This window comes from Acyrthosiphon pisum, chromosome A1, assembly GCF_005508785.2.
Source record: "Acyrthosiphon pisum isolate AL4f chromosome A1, pea_aphid_22Mar2018_4r6ur, whole genome shotgun sequence".
NCBI lineage: Eukaryota > Metazoa > Arthropoda > Insecta > Hemiptera > Aphididae > Acyrthosiphon > Acyrthosiphon pisum.
The window spans coordinates 156,016,198-156,031,894 of record NC_042494.1 but is presented as its reverse complement, the minus strand read 5'-3'; the positions used below and the strand labels follow the sequence as shown (position 1 = coordinate 156,031,894).

Below are 15,697 nucleotides of genomic sequence, written 5' to 3'. Positions count from 1 at the left end.
TAATAGTTCAATATTAATAATAATGAATTATAGATATCGATTCATCATCATATATTATTATGTACCTATATAATGGTAATATGGAATACAATCAGATCTCGGGAAGTGAATAAAAGCTGAAGAAAAAGCACGCCAAGCAATATAAATTCCTCGGACGCTTTTTTATGTAATTATTTCGCTTTCCACGACTACGCTAAAGCTATAATTAAAGCAATCTTGAACAACTTATGGCTACGGTCGTGAACTCAAGGATCAACTAAATTAGACGAAATTAAAAATACCATCCACTTATGGTGATCACCACCGGGCATCACAATAAAAATATAAACTTCAATTAATAGAATGCTAATCGGACACACTTCGATAACACACCAGTATATTTGATGAAGATGGATGACCCCCCCCCCCCTCACCTATATACGTCATTTGTGACGTTCCCCTAACTATCAAATAAATCGAAGCTGAACGTCTTACATTCGAATCGGAGCGACGAGAAGCTGGGATATCCAATATTTCGTCAATGGCTCCACCCGGACAACTTAAAATGCGTCATAAAGTTTATTTTTAAATTCAATTTAATTGATTGCTAGTAATTTGTATACCATTTTCTAGATGTAATCAAATTAAAGTGTAAACGCGTGTTATTTCAATTCAGCCAATTCCCATTATCGCCGAGGCTTTATTTAGCAAAAAAATAAAATTATTTTTCTATGTATGTTCGTGATATTATGTATGAACATTTCAAGTATAACAATATAATATATAATAATAATGATTTGTTTTATTTTCTGGTAAATATGCTGGTTTTATTTGCTAGATCTAAGTAGATAATAACTAACTGATGTGTAACTAGAAAATTTAAATACATGCAATTACTATAATATTATATATTATACCAATATAATATAATGTACAAAAAACCTCAGTGTCAAAACTTTCGCGTTTCCGAACCGAGTGCGGTCCCAATCAGTTCGGACGATCGAGGTCCTTCTGTAATATAAACAAAACAATATATCGCATTTGAATGACGTTTCAGATATTATATTATATTATCTTTACGGTGGGTACACATATTAAGTGCACGTGTACGCGAGCCTCACCGGTTTTTTCCTTCGTAATTTATCAACATATAAAATTATATTTTGTCGACGCTATACGTCATAATATTGTTATATAATACGAGTACGACTCCACAGGCGACGGCGGCGGCACGAGGGGGCCGCCGGTTCGCACCGGTGCGCTGAATTATTGAAATTTTGCCGAGACAGGTCAATTTAATATACATGAAACTCGCGCGGCGGTGGCGACGACGGGCGGTTCAATTAATTATATCGCGAGCACATAACACGAGCTATCGTATATTACGATGCGTATGATATAATATGTGTATATATATGCATGCAATATAATAACGCACTCGGGTGCTGCCGGCGAAGAACGCGAATTATTCATGCCGACGAATTTCGAATGCTTTGATTAATAATGAAATAACTGCAACACAGGCACACATACGGCGCCTACGCCGCGACTGTTATAATATTATACATAATACGTGCACGGTAATAACATCAGCTAATACAAATTCGACGTGGGCCGAAATTCAACAAGTATTGTACGAAATTATATTGTAACGTCACGACCCACGGCGGATATCAATTAATCGTTATGGCTGCGCGCTCGGTACCTATGTACATAATATTATTACATATTTTATAGTATTATTATGATTACAACCACGACGAGGACGCTATTTTTAGTGTGATGGGGAAAAAACCAAACGAACAACGTTTTTTTTTTTAATGCTGCAGACATGTGCGGCCTGACTTTGAGCGTTTATCGTATTTTTGTTTAGATTTTAAATATAATAAAATAATGTGTTAAAGTAAATAAAGTAAAAGCCTCGATGTGTTAATAATAATTATTATAATTAAAAATCTCGAAAAAATTTCTCATGCGGTTCGGTTGTTACGATTTTTAATCTTTACCGGTCGCGTGCGATGAATTCGGACAAAGTCGATCCGAAACATATACATCGGAGAGTTAAGATTTCAGTAGTTTAACCTTTAGCTACCAAATACATTACAATTAATATATATTTAGTAGCGTTGTGAGCTCAACGTGTGTTGTACACGTATCAATATATTATATTTCAATATATTAACCTTCCACGTCATACTAAAATAATATTTGATATTTGGACATAACTTTCGATTGTTATACAGATATAGGTATGAGAATGTTATTTATGACGTCAATGGTGGGACATAAATAGAGGCCTATCCTAAGTACATAAAGTCACTCTCTCGGAAAACGTCATAGTACGCTATGTATTCAACCCTCCATGTAGTTCAGTTGTATGTTACATTTATATTATAGTCCTATTATAGTATTTACATAATCATAAAGTCAGGGCTTTGCTCCCAGTTCATTTTTTCAAGTATTGGGTGCTGGATGAATTTGGATGTTCAGCCGGAATATAAAGTTTGAACAAAATTGAAACCAGGGCTTCAAAACGTTTTTATGACGTTATGAGTATAACGTTAAACATATCGAAAAACGATTGAAATCGATAGCGGATAATACCAGTAAACGATAAACGATTGAAACGGTTAACGAAACAGAAACGATAAACGATTGAAACATATAATTGCCTAAAAAAAAAATATTTATAAAACTATAACTATCAGTAAAATATATAATCTTATGGTTATTTTTGTAGTATTATATTTTTCAATCACTCTGTTTTGTGTGGAAAACAAGCTATATCCATCAAATAACGCTAAACGCTTCATAACTTTCAAATTTTTAGAACGTTTAAACGCTTAAGTTGAATAACGTTTAAATTCTATGTAACGTTAAACAGTCATTCGATCATAATGTTTAATATACATATGCATATCCCAGTCAGCATTTTGTAACAATAATATTATAATAGTGTTATAATAACGTTATACGTCTTATATTATTCGTGATTAAAATGTTATAATAATATTATTAAGCAAAAAATTGCTGTCTGGGATATATAACGTTAAACAGTCATTCGATCATAACGTTTAATATCCATATAAGACATAACGGTAAACGGTATTATTATTTTTGATTTAAGCCCTGATTGAAACCATTTAACGGTTAGTATAATTGAATATACAAGACTTGTACTTAGTGTTTATAGTAGTTATAGGTTAAATCACTGAAAAGCTAAACAAATTAAAAAGTCATCAGATACGTCGTGTCATAAATATAACTACATCACAAGAAAGATACCGTGAAAATAACCTAGCTCCCTCAAAATGTTAAGCATATTTTCGTGTATCATATTATTATAACTATATTATAACTATAACTATTATTTAATAGTTAATAGTACCTAATTAATATCCATTGAATAAAAATTATTGCCCCTAATATTTATTATTGACATTTTTTTAATTAAAAACTATTTGGGTTCCGGTTAATTCGGGTGTTTGATTTTTTATGCGATTTTAGAGGTAATAACACGGGTTCGGGTTAATTCAGTTGCAAACGTCCCTGCATAAAGTCGTGTAATTTATCTATATTATTAATACATTGAATCCACTCGAGTTTAAATTTCAACAATATTATCATACACTGACCTTTGTTCCCGGTACTGCATCCGACCACGACCTGGGTGGTTGTGGTTGTGGTGGTAGTGGAAGTCGACCGGCGGTGTTCCGCGGTCGTCGTTGTCGTCCTGCCGGCCTTGACGTTCAAGTCTCTGGTCAGCAACGGGTCGAACGTGCCACCGTCACCCCTCTCGATGACGTAATCGATCAGGCTGTAGACGGTGGTGGTGGCTGTGGCCGTGGCCACCACGACAGCCTGTGCGTTCGCGGTACCGCCACCCGCGTCCGCTGGCGTATTCTCCGCATCCGACGAGTACTCTGAAGCGGGTGGTGTAAGCGGTGCGGCGGATACCGCGGCGGACACGTAGACGAACTGCGGCGAAGCCGGGCACCCATCGCCCACCCCCGAGCTCAGGGGTGTCTCGGGAGGGGTGGGCGCGGCGACGGTCACCGTGCTTGGTGGTGGCAGTGGTGGTAACGATCTGCGCGAAAAGGCATACAACCGAAATCATTAACAACTTAGCGGTATAGATATAAGTGACAGCTGTATTATAGTGATTGGAGACTGGAATATATCATGTGAAATATTACATAATATATTGTATAAAATGATATTTTACCATAGTGTGGAGCACTGAGATGTTTCGCAAAATCGTTAAACATTGCATTTTTTTGAAACACAGTCAATCGAGGATTAACACTTTGAGCGAGCGCAATGGTTATATCGTGTTGTAAAATAGACTACTCAACAGTTATGTAGACGAGATATCAGAATGGTAGTTATATTACTATAGTAGAAAAACTACGAATGATAAGAGAAGAATTTCAAATTCTATTGTACAATAAATATTATTGTCGTAATCCGATTGAAGAGATCACGCGAATATAATAATTGTCTTAGAATGTATTCTATACCATGCAGTCTCGTGGTCGTGCAAGTTATAATAATATACAACTCGTGGCTATTAATAGTCGTAATGAGTTATATTGTGTAATAAAGTTGGATAAAGGGTTTTTTAAGACCGATTACTTGAGACATTTGGAGCTTTGCACGTTCAAGTGTATATTATGCAAATTACTATACTCTTTGATTAAACATTTTTAAGTCTAAATGTTTAAATTTTCGAGTGAAATATCAAAGGATGTAAATAAGTGCATACGTAATAACAGTATTAGTAAGATATATATATTCGAATATTATAACATCATTGGATTACTTCTACTTCTACGAAAACACAACTTTGAAATATGATGTTTACTGTATATTTTGGTATAAGCAAACGTATGGATGGTGACAATTGATTAAGAAGACATACACATTTTTCGTTTATTACAGATGAGTTCCCCACACTCCATTGTATCAACAGGTTCCACAAAGATAACATTATGATTTTAAATATTAATACATTTGTATTGACTAGAGATATTATAAAAACGAATAAAGCACGGCATGCTACAGCTAGATACACTCTCACAAATGTTCCATGTGCCCTTCAATATGCGGCTCCACCATCACATGAACAATAGCGAAATTGTATTCGAATTCTTGCCCAACTCACTAGCTGCATAATGTGTGGCGATATCTACTGCACATGTCGAGCAATCGTAACGATGCGGTGGAATCAAAACGAAATGATAACTGATAAATTCGATTTGAACTTATCTGTGTCACTATTAGAACCACGTGTTGGCCGTTTGTGCGAGACAAGCGAATAAAAACGGAGAAAACTTCCACACGTTTGCGATTTTTAAAAACGCAATAAACGGCCAATGTCATGTTCGTTGCTTGTTATATAATATCCATTAAAATTATTATATTTATTATGTACTATGAGTTATATTCTTAGAATACAATAATTTCAGTTTTTAAAGTATTATCGATCACGGAGGAAACAAAACAATGAATAGCTGCAAGGTTTTTTGGTGGCCGGCCAACGTGTCACCTCCCGCTGCGGGTACAGCGAGAAATTGCATCCGCCCCTCGGTATCGTATCCGTTTATAAGAATATTATCGCGAAAAATCCAGATTATTCGAATATTACTCGACCGATCATAGTATTATTATTATGAATGTACAGTTGAGTTTCGCGTCCGATGTTCGAGATTAAGCATTAAAAATTATTTATATTTTTTTCAGTCGTTTTCGAGTTCGTGGAAATTCGTAACACCGTATTCGTGATGCCATTATATCTTCTGAAATAAATCCCCTTCGTTTATTCAAAACTCTATTCCGGCCGTTTCATAATGGTATACTTCTCCGACAGTTTTCCAAGAAGCGCCGCACCGACGTCTTTTCCGCATGAAGCATTACAACGTTTATATTATTAAAATATTTTATAAAAGAAATTATATATCATTACAACTATGAAAGCGAGTCGGTGCGTATATATAGTGCGAATACCTATTATACCAACTGCTTTTAATTATATTTTTCCTCCCCGCGTTCAATTATTCATTATCGTAATAATATTTATATATAAAACTAACGAGCATGCTAATATTATAATATTATAATAACTAACATTATTTTTTAATATTATTATTGACCGGTCGAATAGACGTCAGTTTTTATATTTGTTATTATATGTGCGCAATTAAACTGTGAACTATAACCTGTTAAAAATGAAAATTCACATATTATTATTATGTACCTATGTACAAGGCGTAAAGAAATAAGTGACTGTCGTATAATTTACTACACTACGTTACAACTATACCTATTGTATTGTAAAATTAATTGTTTACTATCGTAAAAATTTTTAGTTATAACATAATAATGTATTAGATATATAAATATAACTTTTAATCTTATAATATATTATATGTATAGATTATAAGATTAAAAGTTATAATAAATGGTTAATTATAATTATTAACATTTTCTGTTACTCATATAATCCTATATTATAATATACGACACGTAATATACTATAAAAATCTGAGGTTTGGTGTAAGAAAAGCCAAACTTCACATTTTGATAATGTTCAGGGATTCAAAAAAAAAACAGAATGGCCAATCTTTAAAATTCATACAAGCATTTTAAAGTTAAAGTGGGGCCTTTAAAAATGATGTCACTTAAATAAATTTGTTTTTATTTCATTGAATGACTTTCATTTTGTTTTTCACTACAGAAGAATTTATTTAGACGTTGGTCACCGAGAAAAAAATAAAAACTAATTTTGTCTGACATTGGCCAAAAACTAAAAGTTAAAATAAACAATTTCTAATAATTAAACAATTTAATTTTTTTATTAATACCTAATAATAATATTCAATAATTACACAAGTAATTATAATGTTAGTAACTAATATTTTATTTAATATACAATTGATTAATTATTGACTTTAAATCGGCCAAAGTGGTTGCCATAGATAATACGTGGCTAATGTCGCCATATGCTCATAATAATAATATATAAACTGATGTACTTCTATGAATAATTGCCAAAGTAGCCAATGTCAAATCTAATTTGGCCAAACTGCATCAGAGACACTAAAACAAGTGACATAATTAAATTTCAACGACATCGGTCAAATTATTACAAATCCGTCCAAATGTTACATTGGCCTTTCTTGCATCAAGCCATTGAAATAATATCTTATAGTTACATAGTAGTTTTTGCAGCAGATATTCCATGGTGAGTAATCTAATTTATAAAGACTAAAGGAAAAAAAAAACAAACTTTGAGGTTTTCGTGCGCCGGCGCCAAGCAGACGTTCTTGAGTCCATGCCGTACGCGTTTTACCTAATACGTGCATTCTTTCTTTATTATAATACTTTTGCTGCTTATTTTCGTTCAACAATAACGGACACTGTTTTTATTCCATTATCGCTTCGGGACGATTAAAACAAAAACAAAAAAAAAAACACATCTGTCTTTGTGAAAGTTTAGAAGTTACGACAATGGAGAGTAAGTTTCGCACGGAATAATATGAAACCGACTGGAGTGGAGAGTATTATTGTCACAAATTTTTGTGGGTATGGCGAAAATCGTGTCGAAACGAAACTTTTTAACTCAGTTATTTCGATTTCAAAGAAGCCCCTTGTCGCGCCTCGCGATATTCTCGCTCACACAACAATAATAATTTCAAAGGATTGTTTTAATTTCCAAAGTTACTAGTCTCTCTAGAGTAAATACAACGGGTTTTCTTTTTTTTGTGAATTTATTTATAACGTCACATTATATTTTATTTCTCTGAAAGTTATCATAACCCGACGATCAAACACAAGAACAGTATAATATCATTACAGCGCCGAACACCGTTTAGTGTTAAAAATCGTATATTGACTTAAAAACGTGTCATACATTTATCTCTCGGATAGTATAATGTGATGGGGTAGTGAATGTATTTTTTGAACGGGCACATTTTTAACGAGTATTGCAAGCGAATATGGTGCGACCCGATACCAATGATAATAATATATTATAATTAAACGTCCCAAAGTTTCGGATTTGCCTAACGATTGCGGTCTAACGGTTGTCGATCATATAATTTCATTATACTCCTATTATATTATAGGTATATTTACTGCCTGAAGCTATTCTCAGAGGGATATGGTCAGTGGATGAAAAAATTCAGGTAAAGGTTGGCGGAATAATCGACCCCTTCGTTTTTATGCACGTGCAAAGATAGCGTGTTTTGTGAAGGAGATATAATATTATAATATTGTTGTACTTCAACGTTATTACGATTTACTGCGGTGGCGAAAAACCGTAATACAATACCCAACGATCAGCTTTGACTCCAAAGTCCAAAAAAAAACCAACGCATTACTATATTATAACTACTATAATAATATATATAAATTGTAAATTCAAAATTTAGTTTCTTTTACGACGGTAAAATGTTGAATTTTCATTTTATAAGCGATATCAGATTTGGTAACCCAATCTTATAGACGTACTCTAACGAAATCAATTAAAATATTATTTTTACAATATTCATCATAATAATATATTATATATTTACTAATGTATAGGATGTCATTAATTTGTATTCAATATCACATTTATTTGTGTAAGTACTTTGTGCAAGTGTGTAAATTTTTATGATTTTTATGCTTAATGTTGTTTACATGAATATTTTTTTTATTTTTCAATTTACTAATCACATACTTATAATATTAAGTTCTTACCTGGAGAGTTCGAGCAAGTCATGAGCGGCTTCTGTTTCTTCTTTGCTTCGCTCCCTGAACAAGTTTTGTTTTTGTTCCAGATCGTAACAATACTTCAAGTAATCTGCGAATGAAAATATAAAAATAATTACTATCATACATACTCGTACGCGTGTATGACACAAATATGTAAATTAAAATGTGTACACGGCATGCACACACGTTAATAATTGGTACGTAGAATAGCGCGTTTATGGTATTATGGTCACGACCTGGTCCACCACCCCCTCCCAAAACACAGGTTCATCGTTGGGGGATGTTTCATGGGCATCTTTACTTGTGCATTTGGAGGGATAAGAACTCGTTGTAATAATTATTATAGCTCTCAAAGAACATAAAAATAATTATCCACTTTCGCGTATAATACATTGTATAATATTACCTTGTTTAATATAATAATCGTAGGTATAATATATTGAAGCATGTACATAGGAAAAAGTAGTTGTGTAAGACGATGCGACCATAACTTTCCGGATTTACCTCGGATGACGTATTAATCGTACATTATACAGTGTGATTCATTAAGCGTAAAACACCCAGTACCTCAAAAAGTATAAATGTTTTTGAAAATATTTTTTTACAGAGTATCAAGTTGTTAAAAAACAATATTATTATTAAAAAAATTATGTTTAGATATTTTTTATCCTTATATTTTTTTGAGTTTTTTACTTTTTTGAATGGCAGCATAGAGCTTTAATTTAATTTTCCAAAGCAGAATATTTTTCTAAGTATTTTGATACATAAAAATTTGATTTAGGATAAGTAGTTTATGAGTTATAAGTATTTAAAGTTTAGACAAGCGGAGTAGTGATCAAACATTTTGCGGGGTAACCCCATACCACTCCACTCCACCCATCTAAACTTTAAATACTTATAACTCATAAACTACACGTCCTAAAATCGATTTTTATGTATCAAAATACTTAGAAAAATATTTTGCTTGGGAAAATTAAATTATAACTATATGCTTCCATTCAAAAAAGAAAAAAACTCAAAAAAATACAAGGATAAAAAATATTTTCAAAAACATTAATACTCTTTGAGATAATGAGTGTTGTACGCTTAATGAATCACGCTGTATATGTATATATATTTTGGAAAGAATTTTTTTTTTATTTGGAGATTTTACCTGATATTTCTCAATTCTTTACGTATTTTACTTTAAGAATGAAAAAGTACATAGCTGATCACGATGAGCCGTCAGTCATGACAAACGACTATTACAGGCGCTGCTACGCCAAAACAATTGTTATTATTGCGTATGATTGTATTGTAATATATTATTATCGTGTTATTTTAAACAAAAAACCTTCACGATACTGGCACGTGTTATTCTTCAAATGTTGATGAGATGCTAGACGTAATATTCATTCAACTCGTATATTTATTTATTAATATACAGCCTCAATATGGACTAATGTTGTACGGTACATAATAATATGTCAATAAACAATATAATGTGATGGTAATAATATATAAAAATGTCTAATGAGTAGAATATGTTCATATACTTATGATTATGTATTAGGTAGGAACATAATACAATAAATACAATTTTAAAAATGTTATTACAACTAAGAACAAAAAGAAAATTTATAAGTACATTATAGATGTTGGACATAGAATAATGGAAACATAATCACTTTTGACATATCAGGCATTTGGTATCGAATAGATAACGTTGTTTGTATTTATTACATTATCGGGAGTTTACGGTCTATGGGGGTTATAAGGTTATATAGGTATTATAAAATACGGTGGATTTATTTTGAGAATGTAGGAGAAGAACGAGACAGATATTGAGAAATATGAAAATGTATTAGTTGCAGTAACTCAGGACGAAGATATAATTCCATTTTAAAGTTTGGACATGATATAAATGTCTGTAGGTCTACGTCTCGAAGCACTAAATTTAGACTGTGCTGAATTTTTTTAGCGGTGTAATCAAGGAAGTGGTAAGGCCGCTGGTGTTTTGCCGTCTTTTATTATAGCCAATATAGCGTATAAATCGTGTCTGAACACGCTTGATCGATTCAATAAGTATAATTTGTGAAGGTTCCATAGAATTGGACAATACTCAAGTGTTGGCCTGACAAGAGTGACTATTATAATGTTTTGAGACAACGTTCGTCTTTGAACTTCTCTGTGTTCCTTATTAAGAACAAGATTTCTTAAGGATTCTGAGCAAGTGTGTTCAATATGAGAGGAAAAACGAAAATTTAGTTGAACCCAAAATCTTTGACTTTGTGAATAAGGTGAACACCAAGAATGAAGTAAGTTTTCATTCTTTAACTTTTTTTTAATAAAACGATATACTTAACAACATTTTAACTTATTTGTTCCGGTTTAGAAAATGTACGGTCCAATTTTTTAATTAAATTTATTTGGTCACAGAAATAAAACAAAGTACAATAAAAAATAAAACGTGTTTTACGATCGAAGAATAAGTTTTAAAAATATTTTTTCGTACTACCACTGAACGGTAATATTTAGACACGCTGTATACACAATATAGTGTGTGTTTGAGTGGGTATTGTATTATGTAGCCAAACGAGGGAATGGCACCAAATACACCTCAGCTTCCTCCACCAGCACCACTACTGTTGCCGCCAACGCCGCCAAACGGACTTACGGACGTGACGAATTCGCGTGTTGATTCAGTGGCAACCTGTAGCGGCGGCGGAACCGCGTGCAGGTTGTTTTCATCAGAGGTGCTGAGGCCGGTGGTACACAGTTTGATAATATAATATAATTAATATGTTCACGGGATGCTGCAATAATAATATCATCGGTATAACAGCCCCGAATTGTCATTATTATTTTAATTCTAATAACTGTAAATCTACCTTGGACGAAATAAATGAATTATTATTATTATGAAACATCTGCTCGAAATCATCATACGTAATATCGCTGCAAAATCTGTGCGAGAGTCATTCGGAAAACCCATACACAATGATACCTTGCCAAACCTTAACCAACCTAACCATGTTGCGCATGTTGTTATAATAATAATAACAATAATAATAATAATAATAATAAATATAATATATAATTGTTTATAAATTGGTCATCGACACGAAACGCTCCATAGCAAATTAGTCTACCGGGAATGGGTATTATAACGATATAATACTATCGTTACTATAACGCCGCAATCATTAGTCTCAGTGTCCACCTGTTGTCACCACGTATAACGATTTAATATCCGAAACTTGAAGACACAAAATTGCGTTACGTTTCTAACGAGATTTCCAAAGTGCATTTCGTTCTTATATTTCCACACGCATGATATCGTGTTAGACGAGCAAACTACCCATTCTTTCTAACCATTACCCACACACGCATACAGACACATCACACACCTAAACGCCAAACAAGCGATCGGGTGTCGGGTGAAAAACCAATTTCGTCGAGCTAACACCCAAGACAAATGCGAAACTTTAAAATATCGTTGAGAGGTTAAACGGCGAAGAACATCACATCTGCACAGATGGTGTGTGTGTGTGTGTGTGTGTGTGTGTATGTGGATACGTTTTCTGCGTCGAAATTAAAATGCCACTACTGCAGCCGACTCGTTTGTCACAAGCAAAAGCCACGTTTCGACACACGACGGCGGGGCCACCGAACGGTCCAAAGTATAAACGAAACGTTATTTGTAGATGTTCAAAACCGTATTCGTTTCCCTTACACGTGTTTAAGATCATCATCATCATTTCCATGATCATTTTCGTCTATAAACCTTTAGGGACGAATGTTAAGTGACAGAAAATTTACTATAAGAGTACAATAATTGTATATTATTAATGGTTTTAAATAAAAATAAATACGAAACAAATTTTAAGTCTGGACTTCAATTTTTGCTTAACCTAGATAAGCAATGGAATTGATATAATATAATTATACATCAATCAACTTGTGAACATGGTATTAATATTAAGTATTACATTAAAATTTAAAATAATAGTATTTTAAAATGATAGGGACAATTTATTACCTGCAACAGTGATGCCCATAGATTGCCTATCCATGACGCCGAGCAACATCATAATTATATAATCAATCTAATACTATAATACACAAAGGTAATGTCAGATGATACATTATTGTTATATTATAATATTATGTACAGTATTGTGTAATCGCATCATAATCTATGAGTGGTTCACCGTTATTAAATCGGAAATGTGAATTTCAAACGAGACAATTTGTATACGAGTCCACCACTGTCTGCCAGAATGATTAAATCTAATTGGACGTGTGAGTTCTAATGTAATATTATTATTACAACATCGATAATTAATGTTATAATTTAATTTTTGGACACGAATCCGCATATTCGTTCTCAATATACTACAATAATATTCAACTGAAATGTCATACATAACAAAATAATTGATTCTATTCCTAGATGAAAATAGGTTTACGGGATAGACTACACTATCGTCCTACACGCGAGTTGGAGACGCATTCAGGTTATTAAAACACCCTGCCCCCCTGCACCCTCCACTAAATACGATTTTTTAAACATACAATTTTCCATTTTTGTTTTACACGTTATTCCATACTTAAACAAACGCATACTAAAATACATTCAATAGACAACACGGCAATTAAACGCTTTTTTGGCAGTTGTTTATTTGCAAAAACGTATATTAAAACACCCAACATTGAGTACATTCATTTGTAAGAATTTACAATTTTAAAAATCAACCGGGATTAAGTACCAAGTGAGATTACAGATTGTGTTGACGATAATATGTAAATATTTGATCTAATCTGGCTTCAATAATTTGTGTAAAAACGGCGATACAAAAAAACACCAACTCGCTCACGCCTTTAAATACATCTCCAACAAGAGGGTCATTCGATTTCTCCGATCCAGTCTGGAAAGCCACAGTAAGACACTCTGTGTGTACAAAAGTTTGAGAAAAACTACAAGCTATACTATGCAGGTGAATAGTAGTCGTCGGATATGCCACATTTTTCCCGACACTCACGTACACGATTTTCGTTTTAACACGTCACACAAGCCGTACGACTATGTCGACGACCTCTAAACACGGAGAATCGCATATTATATATATATATATATATATATATGTGTATATTTATAGTGTAGTCGGTTCAAGCGAAAACCGATTGACACGGCATTGGTGACTGGGACGAAAAGAGTCGGATGGAGAGAGAGAGAGAGAGAGAGAGAGAAAGAGTGAGAATGGAAATCTCGGTCGACAAGCGGGCTCGTTACCGCGACGAAGCGCACGCGAATAAAAGTGGTCTTGATTGAGTGGTACCGCCGTCGACTTAAACGAACCGTGTTAAAAAGTTTACGGACGTGGTGGTATAGGGGTTACCGTGTCTGGTGGTGGTGGAGGGATGGGAGAGAGCGTAGTTGTGTATATGAAGGAGAGGGTAAGAGCGTACGCGCTCGTAGAGAGATAGGTAGAGAAAAACGCAATACGTGGTTCGTTTATATTAAATTATTATTATTATTATTATTTAAATATGCATAAAGTGCTTTGCAACCACCACTCGTATAAAAAATAAATACGCATCTGGATAAATATATGTATGAATATACCTATACTTAATGTCATATCGAAATTGAATCCACGATGGAAAATAATAACAAGAAGTATAGTTTATTTTATTATGAGATTTTACTTAAAAATGATCTCAAATGATCAATCATGTTTGTATATTGTTGTGACAACATGGGTTAGATGTATTAATGAAAATATAATTCATGGTAAAAAATATTTAACGATCGATTGATTTTTATTTGTTTTGTATTTCCAAACGATAAAGAAATCAAACTGCTTAATTATTTACAATAAAGATGAAAGTGCACATTTGAAAAAATAAGGTTGTATCGCCACATAACCAGTGTTGGGAATTATCTAGATAAAATTATTTCTTTAATTATCTTATCTAAATAAAAATAATTAAATCATCTAGGTAATTATCTCGTCTAGATAAATGTAATGTTTATCTGTGGTAATTTATCTAGATAAATAATATAATTATAAGAACATTTTTAAATACTGAAATAGCCAATAATTTATGAGAATCGAGTAGTGATTCCAAATACCAATATTATTATAGTTAAAAAAAAGAAATATTTACTGAAATATTGTCAGTTTTATTTTGTTATTTTATTTTTTTCAAGTTGCATTAAAAATTAAAATTGTATACTATTTTAGTTGAAAAATAACATTAGGGATTTATTAATTAATAAATATTACCTAATTAGTAATTACTAATAAATTACATTATTTATAATATAATTTAAAAACAAATTATGTATTTTTTTTATAATGATAAATGTATGTGTATTTTTATCTTTATCTAGATAAAAAAAAATTATGTTATATTTTATCTTATCCAGATGATATTTTGGTTATCTTTTCCCAACACTGCACATAACACTCTTTCAATGATATAGAAAATCTTAAAGATGACCGAAAAATTCCTAAATTATAAACTATTGTAATACATATTCATCAGTAAAGAAAAACAATAGGGGTTATCACGCTGTGTAATAATGACGACGATCAGAGCCCAAATATTCGCTGCGATTGAATCCGAAACAAACTGTATACTTAGGCTGTGGGGACCGAATGTAGTATAAATGAACAGCCTAAACTATGGTAAGGCCATGATGGAGGTGCAATATATTTTCCTCTTCATCTGAAAACGACGTGAATTGTACCTGTACGATGGAAGCCTATACCGAAATATCATACAAGTTTAAAACATTATTATAATAATTATGTATTGAACGTAATATTATTATATATCACCGCCAACCATTAATACAATTGCAGTGTTTTTGCATTAAATTTTGCGTTTCAATAATTATATTATATTTTTACTCGTTAGTTGAATCCTCCAAATCACCTCCGAGGGGAGGCAGTGTGTGTGCGTGAGAGAG

The 15,697-nt window shown here is 32.7% G+C and overlaps 1 protein-coding gene across 1 annotated transcript in view; it reads right to left on the bottom strand.

Annotated features, from left to right (window-relative positions):
- Positions 1 to 15,697, bottom strand: part of LOC100574120 (zinc finger protein 853-like) — a 53,543-nt gene that overhangs the window by 8,476 nt on the left and 29,370 nt on the right. The window contains exons 2-3 of the mRNA XM_003243068.4: positions 8,722 to 8,824; positions 3,615 to 4,066 (exon numbers count right to left, since the gene is read on the bottom strand). Of these exons, the coding sequence (XP_003243116.1) occupies positions 3,615 to 4,066; positions 8,722 to 8,824 (555 nt within the window). The remainder of the gene's footprint in view (positions 1 to 3,614; positions 4,067 to 8,721; positions 8,825 to 15,697) is intronic.